A 23,581-nucleotide genomic window follows, 5' to 3' on the forward strand; every position below is an offset into this window, starting at 1 on the left:
TAGGCTATGACCTCTTCGGCCTAGGACTGCATTGAACGCGACCCACGCATTGTGCGCATTCTGGACAACACCAATTACTGGGTTTATACCCTTCTGGATCCACGGTACAAACACAATGTTCCAAAACTGCTTGAAGAAAGAGCCAGACAGGTCAAAATGGAAGAATACCAGCAGGCCCTTGTGGAGACTTTAGAGAGGAGATTGACATCCTCCCCCTCCTCTAGCCAGTTGTACGCCGACAGACTGACTTCCGCAAACTCAGGACGACCAGGAGGGCAGCAAACAACACAAGCCGCAGCTAGTGCCCAAAAGGGAATGGTATCGGTAGTGTCCTTGGAGTGGGAAAATTTTCTGACACCCATGCAGCAGCACACAGAACAGCAAGCGTGCAGATCCACCTCCAACACCGATCGCCTGGAGAAGATGGTCAAGGACTACATGTCAGATGGCGTAGCTGTGTTGAACAATCCATCTGCACCCTTCAACTATTGGGTATCGAAGCTAGACACCTGGCACAAACTGGCAATGTACGCAATAGAGGTGCTGGCTTGCCCGGCAGCCAGCGTTATGTCGGAACGCTGTTTCAGTGCTGCCGGAGGCATCGTCACAGATCGGCGGCGTATCCGCCTCTCCACAGAAAATGCAGACCGTCTGACTCAAATTAAAATGAATCAATCCTGGATTGGAAACGACTACGCAACACTCCCGGACCCCAACCAAGTAACATGAACAATGAACATCTGTGATGGGTTAGCGTTTCCGGTCCCTGTTTATTGAACCTCTCATCTGTATTACATTTATGACTGCATGGCGACACAATGCAAATTGCTATCCGCACGGCGCGCTTCTTGTCCTCATGCAAGGCCTGGGTTGTTGTGTCTCAAAGCGTGGCCTTCTCCTCCTGCGCCACCCTCCTCCTGTTCCATCACGTGTGCTGCTGCTGGGTTAGCGTTACCGGTCCCTTTTCCTGGAACCTCTTATATGTATTACATTTATGACTGCATGCCGACAAAAAGCATGTTACCTGTGCAAAGAAAACAGACATTTCCCGCATTTAAAAGACAGTTTTCCCTTTGAAACTTTAAAATCGATTTTCTCAAAAACTATAAGCTCTTTTTGCTAATTTTTTTTCCCTCTTGTACCCACTCCCAAGGTGCACATACCCTGTAAATTTGGGGTATGTAGCATGTAAGGAGGCTTTACAAAGCACAAAAGTTCGGGTCCCCATTGACTTCCATTATGTTCGGAGTTCGGGTCGAACACCCGAACATCGCGGCCATGTTCGGCCTGTTCGGCCCGAACCCGAACATCTAGATGTTCGCCCAACACTAGGTAAGATGCACATATCCAGTTTGTGCTAACTTGCAGTGGGTGCTGAGGTGCTAAAGTACAGCATTTGTCAAGCTGCAGTAAGAAGCATGTGTATTTTCAGTGCGTGCTACTGCTAAGCAGTATTGGGTGCTGCTGAATGAGTATGAGATGGTGATAAACAATAGTGGGTGCCATGTGAGTTCTGGGTACAGGCCAAGAGTGGGTACTGTGTGTGTGTAGGTACAGTGCAGGGATCGCTCAACAATTTTAACATTTATTCAAAATGCTAGTTAGCACACAATGGGCCTGATTCACAAAGCGGTGCTAACAGTTAGCACCCTCGTGAAAAGCCCTTTATCACGCCTAAACTCAGTTTAGGCATGATAAGTTTAGGTGTGATAAGTTTAGGTGTGATAAGTTTAGGCATGATAAGTTTAGGTGTGATAAGTTTAGGCATGATAAGTTTAAGCACTAACTGCGTTAGCACCGCAGTGCACAGCTGATCAAAAGTTTTGCGCTAGCAAAGTCTTTGCACGCTATCTACACTTATCTAAACTTAGCATGCCTAAACTTATCACACCTAAACTTATCACACCTAAACTGGCTTTTCACCAGTGTGGTGCAAAGGTTATCATGCCTAAAGTCTTTAAGGCGTGATAACTGAGTTATCACCGCTTTGTGAATCAGGCACAATGAATATTTAGTGCAACCCAAGTTATCTAACACATACTTTACCGGGGTACCCCATGCAATGCTACTTGCAAAGCGCATGGCTAAAATGTGTACAAACTAGCTGATGGAAGTACCAGCAAAATTGCTGTGCACTCCCTGCACACAGAAATGTAACTAACATTTATTATTAATACATTCTAAAGAGTGCACACTCAGAGATAAGGATGGTCAGAAATGCCTATTTCCGGTTCCGCGAAAATTCCAATTTCTGATTTTCTGTTTTTCTTATATCCGATTTATGATTTTGCGTTTTTCCAGTTGCTGGTTCTCCGATTCCCAATAATCCATTTTTTTCAATTCACGATTTTCCCATTTTCAATCATTGTGGAGTATTTTATTACACTTTTTTTTGTTTTTGTTTTTTTGCATCAGAGAATGCAAATAAATCGAAAAAAAAAAAAAACCAGGAAATCGGCAATCTTTGATCTTGTGATTGGTCTAAAATTTAAATTTTGCAGTAAAAATTCTGCATTGTTTGAGTGGTCCAGTGTTTTTGAGTTCTGTGATTGGGCTAAAATGAGTTGCGGTTAAGTCGAAAATATGGATTTCCGATCATAAATGCGGAAATTTCAACTCCGCGAAATCCAAAAGAGCATCCTTACTCAGAGACACACACATTGCACACAGAGACACACTGACATATACTGCTCACTGACACACACACACATTGCACACAGAGACACACTGACATATACTGCTCACTGACACACACACACACACACACACACACAAACACAGTCACACACATACAAACACAGTCACACACACACACACACACGCACGCACGCACGCACGCACGCACGCACGCACGCACACACACACACACACACACACACACACACACACACACACACCACATACACACACACACACACACACACGCACACACACACACACAGCCTAACATTCCTACCCCTGGGCACGAAAGCAACTTATCTTCAGTAAAAGAACCTGGGCAGCAAGAGTGGCACAGACATGGAGAGTAGGCAGGGCCAACCAGGAGAGCAGTGCATACTAATGAAGGGGCAGAGATGAACAGTCTCTTAGTAAGAGAGCTCTGTGGAGTATAAAAAGCAGCATAGAAGGAGATACTTGGCCAATCCAATTCACTTTTTCCATTTCAACCCTCAGTCATTTTTCACCTCACGCACCCAAGCAATTTTCACCTCCCATTGATTTGCCAATAACTTTAACACTAATTATCACAATCAGTTGATCTACATCTTGTTTTTTTCGCCACTAGTTAGGCTTTCTTTGGCTGGTACATTTTGCTAAGAATTATTTGTTTCTAAATGCATTTTAACAGGAATATTAAGAATTTTTTTTTAAAATTCATTATTTCTCAGTTTTCGCCCATTATACCTTTAAAATAATACATGCTACCATAATTAAAACCTATGCATTTTATTTGCCCATTTGTCCCAGTTATTACACCATTTAAAAGATGTCCCTATCACAATGTATGGCGCCAATATTTTATTTGGATACAAAGGGGTATTTGTATTTTTTTCAGTTTTGCAACCATCACTTACCATTTACAAGCTTATAATTTAAAAAATATTAATAAAACACCCTCTTCACATGCATATTAAAAAAACGTTCAGACTCTTAGGTAACTATTAATGGTTTTGTTTTGTTTTTTAATTGTAATTTTTTTTTAATTAAAAATGTTGTTTGGGTAATTTTTGGTTTGGGGGTTAATTAACAGTTAATTTTAAATGTAATAATATGTGTTTATTTAATAAAAAAAATGTATGTGGATGCAGTTTTACTATTTGGCCACAAGATGGCCACCGTCAATTTTTTTTTTAGTCTTGTAAGCGAACGCTCTCGTTTCCAAGAAGTATAGAGTGGACGGGAAACTTTTTTTCTTCAGAACGATTGTGGCTTCTCAAAGAAACCCTCGGTCTTTCTGGTGGGGACTTAGATCAATGAATGCCCCAATCCCCCCTTCCCCAACACCTTAATCTCTTGCTATCCAGCTTGCAGTTTCCCTTTTTCTTATTTCTCTCTGCTTCAACCGCAATAGGGGAATAATAGCTGAGCGAGCTGTGCACCCCCCCCCCCCCCCTACACTGCGCCCTGAGGCTGGAGCCTCTCTCGCCTCGGCCCAGCCCTCTCTGAATCTATCGTTTTCTTTTTTTTTTTACTTCTTTAGCAGTCTTAAATGTACTGAATTTCCTTTGTTTCTCACTCTAGGATGCTGCAGGGCGGGATCATTGGGCCGAGACTTTATTGCAGTGTTTTTGCAGAATGACAAGACCACCGAAAACAGTCTTTCTAAAACTATATTCATGCATGCTTACAACAGTACAAATGTTAATATTACAATTAATAATGAGAAATTACCAGGCTTCAGCACCAACGGGCCGTCTACTCAACAGACTATACTTTGGGGACGCAGAGAATTTTCAGGAATCATAAAATCAAACAATGTGACCCTGATCAAGTCTGATAAAGACATATTTGTGATAACCCAAAATTATGAATCGGGGAGTTGCGATGCTACCGTTGTGTCACCCATTAGTGATCTTGGCACCGAGTACTACATAGTAACTCCTAACATAAGCACAAGTCCCGGTTTGCATGAATTTGCTGTGATAAGTGCAAGCGAGTCAACTGATGTTGACATCATTCTGAAGGGTACAGTCACCTACGAGAGAATAACATATAAATCTGGAGACCGTCTCAAAGTGAATTTGCCCCCCTATACAGCTGTCCAATTACAAAGTAGAGACGTTCTTTCTGGTACTAGAGTGATGTCTCAGAAACCCGTGGCTGTGCTGAGTGGTCACACGTGTCTAGGCAGCACTTCAAAGTGTAATCACGTCTACAAGCAGCTAAAACCAGTTTCTAGCTGGGGCACAGAATTTTACGTTCCACCTGTCAGCAGCACTTCCTCCAACACAGTTTATGTGGTGGCATCTCAAACCACAACAATTAAAGTCGTCACAGATCAATCACCAAATGGCATTTCAAAGACTCTCGCTGCTTCCGAGGTATGGCAGATGACTACGGAGTCTCAAAAAGTGATTTCTATTCAGGCCAGTGCTGGAATCCAACTGGCTTATATGGGCACTGCAACCAGTCAGTCTCAAACAGTTGGCTATTATTTTATGATAATTCCACCAGTTAGCAGTTACTGTCTTTCCTACAACATAATAACTATGACAAAATTCACAAACTATGGAATACTGCTTGCAAAAACAGCTGATGTCCCCAACCTAAAATGGAACAATGCCCCATTTTCTGATGTAACCTGGACTAAAGTGGCAGGGACAGATTACTCCACCGCAATAAAGACATTAAGTAGTGTCGTTTTCCAAACTGCCCTCAGTCCGAGTTCACCCTTCCTGTTGTTGTCTTTTGGAATCTCAGTATCAACACTTACCACTTTCAGCTACCCTGCTGTATGTGTTGACACCGGTAAGAATGCTTTCATGCATTATATAACGCCTTTTATGGTGGTGTTTCACAAATATTAACTAAAGCATATAGTGAATGCCATTGTCATTTGTTGCGCACCAAAAATACAAGAGTGCTCTATTACTAAGGGTGTGGAAAACACATTCAAAACATTACACAAAATCAAGGCACCCGTCAAAATGTACATACTAAAAAAAAAAAAGCATAGAGAAAGTTAGGTGTTGGGTGATACAGATAGTAGAATATTGGTAATATTAGCAAAATTCCATTATCCTACATTATTGATAGTAAAATATATCTAATGCTAGGTACACATTATACAATTTTCTGTTCAATCGATTTTCCGATCGATTTTCTTATCTTTTCTTATCAATTTCTATTCATTTTTATGAGAACCAGACCAGAAAAACGATCGAACCATCTATCTAGCAGAAAATTGTATGGTGTGTAGCTAGCATTACATTAACTACTGTTGGTTAAATAACTCTCTGTTTGATTTGTTGGCTATTTGATTGGATAGATCCAATTTTTTTAGGTTGGCTAATCTGATTGTGCGATGAAGTCAATGGCCCCAACCTTAAAGATTAATATCAAAGCCCCCATACATGCTATGCAATAATCACCAAATGTTCAAGGTATCAGAGCCGGCCTTAGGTTTCACTGCGCACACACACGCACGCACTCACTCACACACACAAGACCATATGCAATTCACCTTTTCTCCTGAGATATCTCCTAGGACAGTGGTTAGCTACCTTTTTGACATTGCAACACATCACGCCAAATGCTCAGATCTCTGTGACACATCACATATGTATAATAGGAAAAATACTATTAATAACCACGAACGGATGGAAAGAGTGCATTATCCTCAATACACTTAAAAATGAATGCTAGAACCTTTCTGGAATATTAATAAAAACAATCAGTGGGACAGTTAGCCGCCCCCCCCCCCCCCCATTTACAATGATAGCACAGCCCCGACAACTTGAACCACACGTTATAGCCGCAGTGCATCCCCTCCCCCAAAAAAAACGCCCCCCCGATCTCATGTGTATAGGTTGCCAAGCATAGGTGCCCCCAGTATAGGAAGTCAGTTGAAGGTCTCCATCCCCCTAATAGGTAGCCAGGCGTAGGTGCCTCCAGTATAGGTAGCCATGTGTTGGTGCCCTCAGTAAAGGTAGCCAGCTATAGGTGCCCCCAGTATAGGAAATCAGGTGTAGGTGCCCTCAGTATAGGTAACCAGCTATTAGGCACCCCCTTGGAAGTCGGCACCCTGAGCGACCGCTCTGGTCGCACAGGTCAAAGGCCGGCAATGCTAGGTATATGAAAGTGACCCCGAGCATATTACCTGATCTGGGGGGCAAGCCGGATCAAGAGAGTACCTTACAGCTGCTCCCCACCACTCCTGTGTCCTGTTTTCCTGAAGTTTTGATTCAGTGTAAACAAATAATGACTGTGACCCCGAGGTCATTCACTGCAGTTTTAGCTCTACACTCTCCTCTAAGAGCACACAGCACTGAGAGGAGAAGAGGTGGTAAGAGCCAGTGAGATGGCTCTGAGAGGCCAGGAAAGGGGGTTAAAGTGGATCCAAGATAATCTTTTACTCATTGCATAATTGTGTTCCTTTCATATAGTTTATAGGACATTTCCCAAGCCAAATACAATGTTTTTTAAATACTCCAATTCCCTATAAACTAAAGAAGCCTCACCCACAGCTTCTCCAGAGTGCCTTGGCACTCTGAGCCTTAGTAGCAAGGGCTTATGGGAGCTCAGTCTGGGCAGGAGGAGGAGGTGTTACGAGCCAGAGATTTCAGAGGCTGAGGGGAGGAGGGAGGAGGAGAGAGGGGAGTGAAGTTTTCAGAGGCTGAGGGCTGGAGATGCAGAGCAGCTTGCCTGTGTGTACCCATCACAAGCAGAATATGGCTACTCTCATTGTATCACAGGAAGAAATAATCATATACTGTTGAAGCTGTTTGCAGCTAGATTTACTGTGTAAACCATCTAAACTTTAGATAAGATATATAGAAAAGTTACTTGTTATAGTTAGTTTTTCATCTCAGATCCACTTTCAGCAGGAGTGTCTCTACTGCACAGGATGTCCCTTCCCCATTAGTCTATCGACAAGCTGGCTGTGGGTAGATTGAAAAAAAAATACACTTCCATGCGGTGGCATAGCAATAGGGGGTGCAGAGGTAGCGAACGCATCGGAGCCCTTGGGCCCCCAAAGGGTCCCAAAGGATCCCTTGGGACCCCAAAGGGTCCACCGTCTATCACAGTATTAGCTCGCCTCTCTATTGGGCCTGTGCTGGTAATAATCACTTCTATAGATATTTTTAATAGTAGCATTCCTTAACACTGTTCCCCTTCCCCTTTTTGCAACTCTGAGACTGTGGTTGTCCTTGGCAGGTTTTGGTGCGCCACATCAATTATTACGTATAGAGTGTTTGGGGGCGGGGCCCATAGCTCCTTAGCTACGCCACTGCTTCTGTGCATGCGTGCTGCAATGCAACTGCAGAACATGTTTTAAAAAACTGCGTTACCATAGGCTTACATGACTTCCGGTTTGCCGCATGTCTCAACGCATGTTACCCGACAACGGACTGTTGCTTTCCCATTAAATCGGGCCCTTCCGGCAGATCGCAATGCACCGCAGCAGGTATGAAATGCCCCATAGACTTTTATTAGTGTAGCGTTACCCGGCAGTAAAACAGGGTAACACAATGCCACAGTATGAAACGGGCCTCACGCTAAAAATGGACAAAAGTAGAAATAAAAAAAAAAAGAAACCTCACATATTTTGACACCTCCCCAGTAGACAAGTGTGGTTTGCAAGAGGGCTGGTGGAGGCAGAATAATAGGATTAGAGATGGTGGTCATCAGTTCAAAGTCAATAATTAAGCTAATGTCATGGCAGGCAGTGGCACACAAGATGAGGTCGTTTTACATGCAAATGTCAATACAGGAGGTGGACAAGGCGGTCAACATATAGATTGAGATCTTTAACTAGATTAGGAGAGCAGGTTGATTTGTTAAGTGCAAGCTTAACGACACCAGCGCCCGCTAAATCTGCCGCACGCTACGCGTGGTAGTGCAGAGTAGTATGCACTCCTAAATAATGTATGTTCCCTTTAACCACTTCAAGACCACAGGCTTACGCCCCCCAGTGACCAGGCTATTTGTTACAATTCAGGCCACTGCAGCTTTAAGGGCTTGCTGCAGGGGCGTACAACTCAACAAGCAAGTAACCTCCCCCCTCCTTTTCTGCCCACCAACAGAGATTTCTGTTGGTGGGCTCTGATTACTCCCACAATGTTTATTTATTTTTGTATTTATTGTTTTTTTTTAATAATTTTTTAAATAAATTTCCCTATTTATTTATTTCTTTTTTACTCCCTCCCCCACCAGCCAATCACCGTGATCGGCTGTAATAGGCATAAGCCTATGAGAGACGATTGCTCTTGTGCTCCCCCAGGGGACAGCCAAGTGACACGGCTGTCCCCAGTACAGCGCTGTTTTAGATCGCAGAGCTGTACAATGTAAATTGATGGCGGTTTAACCATCTAACAGTCTCATAGCTGCGCCCCCCGCTGGAAGACTGATGATGGAGCAGAGCTCCATCACTCAAGCATGGAAGCGTATGCATCAAAGCGCGCGATCCCCTGCAATCTCCACCCCCAGGACTTTACACCAAATGGGGTTAGGCGGTCCTGGGGGAGCTGCCGCATTCACGCAATTGATGTGAGGCGGTCGGAGACCAGTTCATTTATGGCTGCTCCTACCGCAAGATGTGATTGACCCAAAATGCTGCCCATCAATATAGATGGCCCGAACCTTCGATTTTAGGTTCGCGAACCTTCTGCGAAAGTTTGGTTCGCGCGAACTTTCACGAACCGCAATAGACTTCAAAGGAGAGGCGAACTTTAATATTTAGAAAAAAATTATACTGGCTAGAAAAATGATGAAAAAGATGTTTCAAGGGGTCTAATATCTGGAGGACGACATGGTTGAGTGGAATAGACATCAAAAGTGCCAGAAAAAAATCTAGATTTGACACAAAGCAGTGTTTTTATGGTCAGAAATCTCATTCGATGTTCAATTGCAGACCTACGCTACTTTACAACATCAGGAAGTGTAATCCTCTTTCACTCCCTCCTCCTCCTCCTCCTCCTCCTCCTCCTCCTCCTCCGGAGGGTCTTGTCTTCCAGGGAATTGTAGGATTTCAAAAGCCAGCTTACATACCTTGGCCAGAAATTGAACCCAGGTCTTAGTGCGTGGTAGGCAACTCTCTTCACCACTATACCACCACCAACACAATATGCTGAAGCCAGCCTAGCATGTACCATTATGATATATCCAAGAGAAAAATGAGCTTGCTTAGGGATTTGTAGCATGCCAAAAGCCAACTCACATCGGCCAGGAATAGAACCCAGGCCTACCGCATGGTAGGCTGCTATCCTAACCATTATACCACTGACACAACACACTACAATGCTACATGCTGAAGCCAGCCTAGCATGTACCATTATGATATATCCAAGAGAAAAATGACCCATCATGCAGCATATACCACGTAAGGGCTTTCTGTAAGCCCGCCTGAAAAGCCTTTGCAGCCAATAGCAGCTCTGCACTAGCATACTGTCTGTTATGGATTGGGCAATGGTCCTGTCACTTTTATACACACAGAATTAGTCCCAAGGACAGAGCCATGGCCCCCGGTGGCACCAGTAAAAGCAGAATAGTTAAACACAATTCTGGAGGTGCAGATTGCTTCGGTGAGTGGAGGGGGTACCGATGTGAGAGGACACCAAAGTGAGAAGACAGTACAGTAGTGAGGGCTGGCCAAAGTCTGGAGATGCAGTGAGTGTGCAAGGAACAGATGGCTGCAGAGACCAGAGAGTTGTGAGGACACAGAATAGAGGGGGGGGGGGGGGCACTGAAGTGAGAGGACAGAAAAGAGGGCCAGTGGGTGAAGGGCAAATGGCTGCTGAGATCAGGAAGCAGTACTGATATTAACCGTATTGTACAGTAGTACAGAGGTGCCCGTAGTATAAAAAGAGCTAAAAACTTTAAAAAGGAGGAGGTAGCGATGGACTTAACTCCCCGAGGTAGACACAAGATACTGTTGATTTTTATTTTATTTTTTTACAAAAAAACTATTTACTTACATACCCCAGATAAGTGCATTCCTCATTTCAAGTAATGTAAAATTTAAGTAATTTAAAAACGTATAACGAAAGTCGGTACATCTCATCCTGGCGCCGGGCAGTTTAGGGCAGGGCGAGCCGAATGTTGGCTCGCCCTGCTGCTGCTAAACTCCCTGGCAACGTTAAATTCTATTCCCCCTCAAAGTTGTCGCAACTTGGAGGGAGGTGTAATTCGGGGTCTGGTGACCCTCGAATTACCAGTATGTAGGGCATGCAGCATACCATTGGTGCTATGGCGGCACCCCGCTTCGGAGCTCGACCCTAAGTGCCGGGTGCCGAAATGAACTTCTTCATTTAAAGTTTACACTCGCAGGCTTTGTGATATTTCAGATTGCTTAAAGCGGATCCGAGAGGAAAAACGAACTATAACAAGTAACTTGTCTACATATCTTATCTAAAGTTTAGATAGTTTACACAGCAAATATAGCTACAAACAGCTTCAATAGAAAATGATTATTTCTTCCTGTGATACAATGGCAGCAGCCATGTTGTTTGTAAACATTACACAGAGACAGGCTTATCTGTATCTTGAGCAAAAAAAAACGAACCCCCCTCCTCCCCCCTCCTCCCCCCTCCTCCCCTCTGCCTCTGAAATTAATGGTTAGTAACACCTTCTCCTCCTCCTGCCCAGACTGAGCTCCCATGAGCCCTTGCTACTGCCAAGGCTCTCTGAAAACCGGTGGGCGTGGTTTATTTAGTTTATAGGGAATTAGAGTATTAAAACAAAAACAGAAAAGTATTTGGCTTGAGGAATGCCCTATAAACAATAGGAAAGGAACACAATTATGCAATGAGTAAAAGTTCACCTCGGATCCACTTTAGCCCTCTGGGGACCGGCTACCTAACCCCTCTTCAGGATCAGGGCATTTTACCTGCCAAGGGGAAGTGTTTGGGAGGTCAGGCAGCCAGATCTCCAGAATAGTTAGCTAAGAATTAGTGTCCCCAGTATTGCCAGCAGCCTTTACTCACCTTTCTGGGTTCTGTGATGAGCAGCTCTAGCCCTCTCCACTCTGGCCGGCATCTCTGTTTGCACTGACTCTAAGTTCCGGGTCGCGGCTTGATGACATCATCAAGCCAGGACCCGACACTTATGTCAGAGCGAGCAGAGATGCTAACCAGAGCGGACATGAGCGGCGAACGTAAGGGGAATGCCAGGAAGGTGAGTGGATCGTCTTCTTCCCTTCCTACCCCCGCTGCTCTAATAGTGTTCACTACGATCAGCCAGCGATTGTAGTGATCACTTGATCAGGAGCCAATTGCGAGGGTTCCTGATCACAGGGGAGATGTCAGCTGTCATATCACAGCTTATCTGAAGACACAACACAAATTGTTTAGTTTATACATTTAATGACTAACTGTACAAGATTTCTTTGCAAGCTTTCAAAACTTTAAGTTTCTTCTTCAGACATGTTTCAGAACTCGATCAGAATCATACCATGGTTTCAAAAGCTTGCAAAGAAATCTTGTACAGTTAGTCATTAAATGTATAAACTAAACAATTTGTGTTGTGTCTTCAGATAAGCTGTGGGCGATCTGGGGCAGGGGGGGAGAAATCAGTGTGCTTGGGTGCGACATAGGGTGGCTGCAGCCTGCCCTGGTGGTCCCTCGGACATTGGGACCACCAGGGCAGGAGGCAGCCTGTATAATACACTTTGTAAACATTACAAAGTGTATTATACACTTTGTATGCGGCGATCGTCGCGTTAACATACCGCCAGCGCTTCCGTATGGCCGGCGGGATGTTGCGGCGGGTGAGCGGAGACAGGCGCCGGCGGAGGATCGCGTCACGGATGACGCGATCGCTCCGCCCATGCCCCTACAAGGACCGCCGCCATTTGTCTATACAGCAGTCCTTGCGGGGTCCACTTCCCGGCCGCCAATTGTCAATACGGCGGTCGGGAAGTGGTTAAAGGTATCACCTAAACAATTTTTGTTTTCAAATCTTCGGATTCTCTTCATGACCATGACTAACACCAGACCACACGCAATATGACAGCTTAATCTCCCCTCTCAGTGCGCACGATTGCGTCGGGAGCTAAAGCAGCAGGTGGTGTAAATCCTACGCCGCATCAGCGTTAGACAGCCACAAGTGCGGCGTACGATTTACGTGGGAAATAACAGCTGTTTACAGCTGTTTCCAACTGACAAAAAAAAAGCAAGCAACATCTTCCACTGACCTCACCTGCCAGCAGTAAAAATGTCACTATGTGATGAATGTCAGAATGTAAATCAGGGAGAGGAAAGATTTTACAATGGGCAAACACTGACTACATCATTTATACATAATTACTGTAAAAATGAAGCACTTTTTTTTATAATATTAGTTTCACTGGAGTTCCTCTTTAAGTGAGTGATAACGTCTTCAAGTAACCTTGTTCAACCACCTATACCTATCATGAACAAGATTAGAAATGTTGGGCTCGATTCAGTAAACGGTGCTAACCCAGTTAGCACACCTAAAGGCTTTGGGCGTGCTAACTAGAGTGCTAAGTAGTTAGCACATACAAACTACTTAGCACTGTAGTTAGCACATGCAAACTTAGCACCATAGTTAGCACATGCAAACTACTTAGCACCGTAGTTAGGACATGCAAACTACTACTTAGCACCGTGCTAAGTAGGGTGCTAAGCTCCATGGTTAGATACCCCTGGTCTGACTAATTATGATCTTGTAAAAGATAGAATATTTGGAAATGTATTCAATCTGAGCTCTATATATTATGTGACGATCATTATATTATTGTTAACAATACCTCTCATCTTCCACAGTGATAATTGATGCTGAAGCTACTGTTGGAAAAGTTAGGAGGCGCACTGCTACACTGCATATTCTGATATATGTTCCTTTTCTTTGTTGAATAAACACTGATATTTAAAAAAAAACTAGGGTGCTAAGTAGTTTACATGTGCTAACTATGGTGCTAAGTAGTTTACATGTGATAACTGCGGTGCTAAGTAGTTTACATGTGCTAACTACGGTGCTAAGTAGTTTGCATGTGCTAACTACTTAGCATGTGCAAAGCATGTTAGCACATGCAAAGTGGCTTTTCACTGGCGTGCTAACACTTAGCACCCTTTTCTGAATCAAGCCCGTTGTTTTGTTACTTGTTATATAACATGTATTTTTTTTTTTTTTTTTTTACATTTATCTCAGCTGCTTCTGCCATTTGCGATAATGTGAAATGCCGTCCCAAAGAGAAGTGTGTAATAAGCAACGGAGCTCCTGTGTGTGTGCCACTCTACGTAGTCAGTTGTTATGCATCTGGTGATCCTCATTATAAGTCCTTTGATAATAAATATTATGACTTCCAAGGAACCTGTACTTACACTTTGGTCAGTGTTTGTGGTAATGACACTGGACTCACCCCCTTCAGCATCCAAGCTAAGAATGAGAACCGGGGCAGCACCCGTGTCTCCTATGTCAGCTATGTGACCATCAGGTTCTATGATATTGTGATATATGTAGTGAGATCAGAGGTCGGTTACGTACGGGTAAGTGGACTTTCTTGTTTTTGATGTGTTTTACTTTGCTGCTAATTGTAATTGTAATATCAGCCTTTATTCAGCCTGGGCCGAGGCAGAGGCGAGAAAGGCTCCAGCCTCAGGGCACAGCATAGGAGGGGGTGCACAACTCACTCAGCTATCATTCCCCTATTGTGCGTGAAGCAGAGAGAAATAAGAAAAGGGGATATATGGCAGTGACCAAATGCGTAGCTTTAGGGGGGCAGAGGGGACAAATGTCCCTGGGCTCTGGGACTAGAGGGTGGTGAGGTCTCCCGAGGAGCATCAGTTTTAAAACACAGATCCTGAGAAGAGACAGGAAAGCTACATGTTGCTTCCTCTTCCAACCCCTCCCGTCTGCTGTGCCTGCGTGATGATTGGATGAGTCACTCAGATAAGGAACACTAACTCAGATAAGGCACACTAACTCAGATAAGGCACACTAACCTCAGATAAGGCACACTAACCTCAGATAAGGCACACTAACCTCAGATAAGGCACACTAACTCAGATAAGGCACACTAACTCAGATAAGGCACACTAACATCAGATAAGGCACACTAACTCAGATAAGGCACACTAACCTCAGATAAGGCACACTAACTCAGATAAGGCACACTAACCTCAGATAAGGCACACTAACTCAGATAAGGCACACTAACTCAGATAAGGCACACTAACCTCAGATAAGGCACACTAACTCAGATAAGGCATACTAACTCAGATAAGGCACACTAACCTCAGATAAGGCACAATAACCTCAGATAAGGCACACTAACCTCAGATAAGGCACACTAACTCTGATAAGGCACACTAACCTCAGATAAGGCACACTAACCTCAGATAAGGCATACTAACCTCAGATAAGGCACACTAACCTCAGATAAGGCACACTAACCTCAGATAAGGCACACTAACTCAGATAAGGCACACTAACCTCAGATAAGGCACACTAACCTCAGATAAGGCACACTAACTCAGATAAGGCACACTAACTCAGATAAGGCATACTAACCTCAGATAAGACATACTAACCTCAGATAAGGCACACTAACCTCAGATAAGGCATACTAACCTCAGATAAGGCACACTAACCTCAAATAAGGCACAGTAACCCAGATAAGGCACACTAACCTCAGATAAGGCACACTAACTCAGATAAGGCACACTAACCTCAGATAAGGCACACTAACTCTGATAAGGCACACTAACCTCAGATAAGGCACACTAACCTCAGATAAGGCATACTAACCTCAGATAAGGCACACTAACCTCAGATAAGGCACAGTAACTCAGATAAGGCACACTAACCTCAGATAAGGCACACTAACTCAGATAAGGCACACTAACCTCAGATAAGGCACACTAACCTCAGATAAGGCACACTAACTCAGATAAGGCACACTAACTCAGATAAGGCATACTAACCTCAGATAAGACATACTAACCTCAGATAAGGCACACTAACCTCAGATAAGGCATACTAACCTCAGATAAGGCACACTAACCTCAAATAAGGCACAGTAACTCAGATAAGGCACACTAACCTCAGATAAGGCACACTAACTCAGATAAGGCACACTAACTCAGATAAGGCACACTAACTCAGATAAGGCACACTAACCCAGATAAGGCACACTAACCTCAGATAAGGCACACTAACTCAGATAAGGCACACTACCTCAGATAAGGCACACTAACCTCAGATAAGGCACACTAACTCAGATAAGGCACACTAACTCAGATAAGGCACACTAACCTCAGATAAGGCACACTAACTTAGATAAGGCACACTAACTCAGATAAGGCACACTAACCTCAGATAAGGCACACTAACCTCAGATAAGGCACACTAACTCAGATAAGGCCCACTAACCTCAGATAAGGCACACTAACCTCAGATAAGGCACACTAACTCAGGTAAGGCACACTAACCTCAGATAAGGCACACTAACTCAGATAAGGCACACTAACTCAGATAAGGCACACTAACCTCAGATAAGGCACACTAACCTCAGATAAGGCACACTAACTCAGATAAGGCACACTAACTCAGATAAGGCACACTAACCTCAGATAAGGCACACTAACTCAGATAAGGCACACTAACTCAGATAAGGCACACTAACCTCAGATAAGGCACACTAACCTCAGATAAGGCACACTAACTCAGATAAGGCACACTAACCTCAGATAAGGCACACTAACTCAGATAAGGCACACTAACCGGCTTAGCGCCGGTTAAATTAGTGAATCAACGCCAAAGTGTCATTTGCAAATGGCAAATATTAGAGAATAATGCCATGTTATAAAAATAAAGCTACATAACTGAAAATAGAAATGTGACTCTTTTCTTTGCAACTAATGTTCTATTAATTATTTCTACTACACATACATTTCACTATGTCATAAGTTTTTATTCGCTTGCGCTTGAGTGTCACTTTCATACAGTACAATACCCCACTCCATATACATACCATGAACAGTGCTGCTCGTATACCCCTTTTCAAAATCCGAATTGGATCTGGATCCGGATACCCAGATATCCGATCCGGGTCGGGTATCTGTGTTCAAAATTATTTCAGCACCAACTACAGTCTTAACAAAAACCAATCAATCCTACATTAGCAACCAGCTCCAGTTAACCCACCTCATCACTGCATATACCTGTTGTGTTCAGTGCACCCATCTCATCACTGCATATACCTACCTGTTGTGTTCAGTGCACCCACCTCATCACTGCATATACATAGTTACATAGTTATTTTGGTTGAAAAAAGACATACATCCATCTAATTCAACCAGAGAACAAAGTACAACAGCAGCCTGCTCCCTCACATATCCCTGTTGATCCAGAGGAAGGCGAAAAACTGTTACAAGGCATGGTCCAATTAGCCCCAAAAGGGGAAACAATTCCTTCCCAACTCCAGATGGCAATCAGATAACATCCCTGGATCAACATCATTAGGCATTACCTAGTAATTGTAGCCATGGATGTCTTTCAACGCAAGGAAAGCATCTAAGCCTCCTTTAAATGCAGGTATAGAGTTTGCCATACCGACTTCCTGTGGCAATGCATTCCACATCTTAATCACGTTTACTGTAAAGAACCCTTTCCTAAATAAATGGCTAAAACGTTTTTCCTCCATGCGCAGATCATGTCCTCTGAGAAGGCCTAGGGACAAAAAGCTCACCCGCCAAGCTATTATATTGCCCTCTGATGTATTTATACATGTTAATTAGATCCCCTCTAAGGCGTCTTTTCTCTAGACTAAATATGTTGGCGTTTTATAAATACAATAAATAAATAAATAAACTCAGTCTATCTAACCTTTCTTGGTAAGTAGGACCTTCCATCCCACGTATCAACTTTTTTGGTAGTCTCTGCACCTGCTCAAAAGCCGCATCTAAAAGCGTAGATGCGGCCGCGATGTTCCTTATCAATCGAGCCGCTGATGCGGCTCGATTGATAAGATCCGACAGGACGGATCTCCCCACCGCCGATTTCCTGCTCGCTCCCCGCGAGGGGACAATGGCAGGGAATCGAGCGGAAGATAAGTGGCGCCGGCGGGGACGAGAGGGGAATCGAATGCGGCGCACGCGCAGCGAGCGGGGACGCGGAGGGTACGCGCGGGGACGCGGAAGAGGCGATCCGGCGGCCGTGTAGATGAGGCTTAAAACTGCAATATCTTTCCTGTAATGTGGTGCCCAGAACTGAATTCCATATTCCAGATGTGGCCTTACTAGAGAGTTAAACCGGGGCAATATTATGCTAGCATCTCGAGTTTTTATTTCCCTTTTGATGCATCCCAAAATTTTGTTAGCTTTAGCTGCAGCGGCTTGGCATTGAGTACGATTATATAACTTGTTGTCGATGAGTACTCCTAAGTCCTTCTCCAAGTTTAATGTCCCCAACTGTATCCCATTTATTTTGTATGGTGCTAGACCATTGGTACGACCAAAATACATGACTTTACATTTTTCAACATTGAATTTCATCTGCCATGTATGCGCCCATATAGCCATCCTATCCAGATCCTGTTGCAATATGTCCCTATCTTCCTGAGAGTTGATGATTCTGCACAATTTTGTATCATCTGCAAAAATAGCAACATTGCTTACTACTACATTTACTAGGTCATTAATAAATAAATTGAAGAGCACTGGACCCAGTACTGACCCCTGTGGGACCCCACTGCTAACAGTCTCCCATTTTGAGTATGACCCATTGACCTCAACTCTTTGTTTTCTGTCCATTAGCCAGTTCCCTATCCATGCACACAGACTCTTCCCCAGTCCTTGCATCCTCAACTTTTGCACCAGACTTTTGTGTGGAACAGTGTCGAAGGCCTTTGCAAAGTCCAAGTATATCACATCTACAGCATTCCTAATAGCCACATTAGCGTTCACTACCTTATAAAAGCTGAGCTTGTTAGTCAAACAGGACCTGTCTTTAGTAAACCCATGTTGATGCTGAGAAATAAGATTATTTTCGACTATGAAGTCATGTATAGTATCTCTTAGTAACCCCTCAAATAGTTTGCATACAACTGATGTTAGGCTTACAGGTCTATAATTTCCTGGATCTGATTTTTTGCCCTTCTTAAATAATGTGAAAACGTGGGCTGTACGCCAATCCACTGGGACTCTGCCAGTTGAAAGAGAGTCACAAAAGATAAGATAAAGGTGTTTATCTATAACTGAACTTAATTCCCTTAGGACCCGAGGATGCATGCCATCCGGGCCAGGTGCCTTGTCTATTTTTAATTTATTTAGTCTTGCCTTCACTTCTTCCTGCGCTAAGTATTTAATATTACAGTTGGAAGATTGAGACTCTTCTGCATCTGTAATTTGCAACAGTGCTGTTTCCTTTGTGAAGACAGAAGCAAAGAAAGCATTTAATAACTCTGCCTTACCTTGGTCATCCACCGTTGAGTTCCTACCCTCATCCTTTAGGAGTCCTATACAGTCAACCTTTCTTTTTTTTAGAGTTGATGCACTTGTAAAACTTTTTTGGGTTAGATTTGATATCCCTAGCGATTTGATTTTCAGCTTCGATCTTTGCCAGCCTAATTTATTTTTTACAACTTTTATTGCACTTCTTATAATTGCTTAGTGCAGCCTCGGTCCCCTCCTGTTTTAGAACCTTATAGGCATTCTTTTTCCTCTTCATTTTATCTCTAACCTTTCTATTCATCCATAGAGGCCTTTTTTTATTCCTAGACATTTTGTTTCCATATGGGATATACATACTACAATATTGATTGAGAATAAGTTTAAAAGCTTGCCATTTCCCTTCAGTGTCCTCCCCTTGTAGTACATTATCCCAATTCACCAAACTTGCCAGTGCCTGTCCAAGTTGATTGAACTTTGCTTTTCTAAAATTCATAGTTTTAGTGGTCCCGCTGCCCTGTGGCCTATCAGTCACCAGATCAAACGTTATCATGTTGTGATCACTATTTCCCAAATGTTCTTGAACCTGCACATTTGATACATTATCTGGTCTATTAGAAATGATCAGATCCAGTAACGCATTCCCCCTAGTTGGTTCTGTTACCATTTGAGTCAAGTAATTGTCCTGTAGTGCTGCCAGAAATCTGCTGCTTTTACCAGAATGGGTAGCCTCAATACCTACCTGTTGTGTTCAGCGCACCCACCTCATCACTGCATATACCTAAATGTTGTGTTCAGCGCACTCACCTCATCACTGCATATACCTACCTGTTGTGTTCAATGCACCCAAGTCATCACTGCATATACCTACCTGTTGTGTTCAGTGGCACGCTTTTCGGACATTCACCGGAGAAAAAACTTGCCTGTGAGAAGCTTGATATGTGATAGTTCGACTCACTGGAATTCGACCCTGGTCAACAGGAGAAAGCCGTCACCCAGTACCTGTACAATTACAGTAGAAGGGCACAATCTGGGGAGATGGGGATGTTGTGGCCCAACAACTGGACACTGGTGCGAAATGCATGCAGGCTCATGCGGCCGTTTGAGGAGGTGACCAACCTTGTGAGTCGCAGTGAAGGCACCATCAGACTTGCCCTCCATAACAGATTCTCGTTAAAGGATTTAAAGTTGATTCATTTCACATATACAGCAGGGCCTCGAAAGTCCTCCTGTATTGTTATTTTTGGTCACTACCTCGGGACGTGCATGCCTGCCTGCTGCCTTCCTTGGATGTGTGGTGGTAGCCGTTTTTTAGGCTCCAACTCCGGAACGGAATCGAACCAGGATTCCCCGGCCATTGCCCGTGGTCACCATGGTACTGAGAAAGTACCATAGAAAGTTTCACACAGTTGAATGAATGGCAGACTTGCCCTCCATAATAACACATTCTTGGCAAATGCTTTCGATTTGGTTCGTCTTGCGCTGGGTCAAGGGTCCATCTGACCACAGATGCCTGGTCTGCAAAGCATGGTCAGGGCAGGTACATTACTTATACAGCATAGGTCTCAGGCTCCCACTCTGGACCAGAATAGAACCCTGATTCCCCGGCCATTACCCGTGGTCACTCAAAATGGCAGACTTGCCTTCCAGAACAGATTCTCTCCTCTTTGAGGAGGTGACCAACCTGGTGAGTCGCAGTGAAGGCACCATCAGACTTGCCCTCCATAACAGATTCTCGTTAAAGGATTTAAAGTTGATTCATTTCACATATACAGCAGGGCCTCGAAAGTCCTCCTGTATTGTTATTTTTGGTCACTACCTCGGGACGTGCATGCCTGCCTGCTGCCTTCCTTGGATGTCTGGTGGTAGCCGTTTTTTAGGCTCCAACTCCGGAACGGAATCGAACCAGGATTCCCCGGCCATTACCCGTGGTCACTCGCAATGGCAGACTTGCCCTCCTTAAGATTCTTGTTGCAGGTACTGAACAGCAAGCAGAACAAGTAATTAAAAAAATAGATGTAAGCTTTAACAATGGTAGAGAAAGAACCATTGAAAGTTGATAAGGCAGTCAGACATTACCTGACATCACTGAGTGAGGAAGAGCAATCTCGCCATGGTGCGCATCAGTCCAGCACGGCTGTCACTACGCAAACAGCTGTTTGTGGTGTGTTACACAGTGAGTTTGGTGTGTCAGTATGAAGCAGTACTCTAATTACACTCCCTGATTGATGTATACACATGCAAGATGTTTTAAAGCACTTTAGGCCTGCAATTTAGCATTCAATGTGATTTCTGCCCTTAAAATGCTGCTTTGCGTCAAATCCAGATTTTTCCCCGGGACTTTTGGCATCTATCCCACTCATCCATGCCCCCCTCCAGGTGTTAGACCCCTTGAAACATTTTTTCCATCACTTTTGTGGCCAGCATAAGTGTTTCTAGTTTTCAAAGTTTGCCTCCCCATTGAAGTCGCGAACCAAAAATCAGAGGTTCGGGCCATCTCTACTGTTTGATATAGACATCTTTTATAAAATGGGTCCCTTGCATAAGGATACAAATGTAAGTGCATTTTATTGTTTGTGTATCCTTTTCAAGCATAAGGTACAGATTTTAATGGTTTACACTTAGAGGTATCTCATCCTTTTGTTTCCTTGATGCATATGCAATCAATATATCTCGACTTCAGAAGACATACTTAAAGAGGAACTGTTTCAAAAATCTTAACCTTTAAAACACATGCAAATAAGAAGTACGTTTCTCCCAGAGTAAAATGAGCCATAAATGACTTAACTCCCATGTTGCTGTCTCACACAGTAAGTAATAGAAATCTGACATTACTGACAGGTTTTGGGCTAGTCCATCTCTCCATAGGGGATTATTAGCATGGCCTTTATTCTTTATAAAAACATTCCCTGAAAAAGATTTATACAAAGATGCTGGCCAGCCTCCCTGATCACTGTACACTATTTTGGCAGTTGGACGGAGCAACTGCCAATCACTTAGGGCTCTTTCACATAAGGGCAGATTTTCTGCGTTTCAACGCAAAGGGTAAAGTTTGCGTTACCCAAGGTGAAATGAAAGTCCATAGACTTTCATTTTAGCTTTCACATATAACGCAGCCTTTTTGTGCGTTGCGTTACACTGCACCCAGGCGCAGTTTTTCGGCCGACGCTAGCTTTATGCGTTACAATGTTAGTCAATGTAAAACGTACACTATGCGCGTTTTTAATCCGTTAACGCAGGCAATCAGTCCCAGAATGCAACTGAGGAACAATGTAGAAAGTTAAGAAAAACAAATTACCTGCGTTTTTCTATGTGCTGTAACGCACTGAAAACGGATTAAAAACGCACACTCACTGCAGTGCAACGCATATCAAAACGCATTAAAACGCATACAACAAAACGTATGCTTTGAGCGTTCTCCAACTCAAGCTCTGATGTGAAAGAGCCCTAAGAGGTTTTAAAAAATAAAGAAAACACTGAGAACCCTCCTAAGAGAAGATGGGCTAGTCCAAAATCTGTCGGTAATGACAGATTTCTACTTCTTATTGTAAGTGACAGCAATATAGGAGAAACTAATTTATGGCTCATTTTACTCTGGGAGAAATGCACTTCTTAATTGTATGTGTTTTTAATTTTAAGATTTTCGAGACAGTTCCTCTTTAAAGAGAGACTGAAGCAAAAAAAATATATAGATATATGATTTAATTATTTGTATGTGTAGTACAGCTAAGAAATAAAACATTAGGAGCAGAGAAATAAGTCTAATATTGTTTCCAGTGCATGAAGGGTTAAGAAACTCCAGTTGTTATCTATGCAAAAGAGCCATTGAGCTCCACGACTTTCAATGTCACAGAGGGCTTGATTCACTAACCGCCGCTAAGTGTTAGCGCCGGAGTAAGAAAGAGTTTTCCAGCGCTAAGCCGGTTAGTGTGCTTTATCTGAGGTTAGTGTGCCTTATCTGAGTTAGTGTGTCTTAAGTAGCTTTGTGCACACTAAATAGCTTTGTTTGCTGGTAATTAAAAGTCGCACCCGATGCAACGAAAATTACGCATCGGGTGCCCGTTAAGCAGTGCTATGATGCGCCACTTCGGAGGCACCTGATGCGTCATTTTCGTCGCATCGGGTGCGACTTTTAACCTCCCTAGCGTTCTGGACGAGCTAGGCTCGTCCAGAGATGCCGGAGGTCACCGCTCAGGCCCTGCTGGACCGATTTGAACAATTTTTTTTGTAAACACGCAGCAACCACTTTGCTTGCTGCGTGCCTTACCTGATTGCTGCCAATCCGCCGCTACCCGCCGTGATACAGGGCCCCCCAGCCGAGACCTTGTGCGCTGCCTGGCCAATCAGTGCCAGGCAGCGCTGAGGGGTGGATCGGGTCTCCCTGTGACGTCATGGCGACGGGTAAAGCCCTCAAGGAAATCCCGTTCAGAACAGGATTTCCGGACGGGCCATTGTGCCGGCGGCGAACGGAGGGCAGGGAGGGACGCCGCAGGGAGGGGGGAATCATGTAG

At 43.8% G+C, this 23,581-nt stretch overlaps 1 protein-coding gene across 1 annotated transcript in view; it reads left to right on the forward strand.

The window, feature by feature from the left end:
- The window catches only part of LOC137522273 (IgGFc-binding protein-like), a 103,099-nt gene that overhangs the window by 4,462 nt on the left and 75,056 nt on the right, over window positions 1–23,581 (forward strand). Inside the window, exons 3-4 of the mRNA XM_068242302.1 lie at window positions 4,243–5,042; window positions 13,959–14,168. Of these exons, the coding sequence (XP_068098403.1) occupies window positions 4,243–5,042; window positions 13,959–14,168 (1,010 nt within the window). The remainder of the gene's footprint in view (window positions 1–4,242; window positions 5,043–13,958; window positions 14,169–23,581) is intronic.

The sequence above is a fragment of the Hyperolius riggenbachi genome, chromosome 6 (genome assembly GCF_040937935.1).
Source record: "Hyperolius riggenbachi isolate aHypRig1 chromosome 6, aHypRig1.pri, whole genome shotgun sequence".
In the NCBI taxonomy this organism is placed as follows: Eukaryota; Metazoa; Chordata; class Amphibia; order Anura; family Hyperoliidae; genus Hyperolius; species Hyperolius riggenbachi.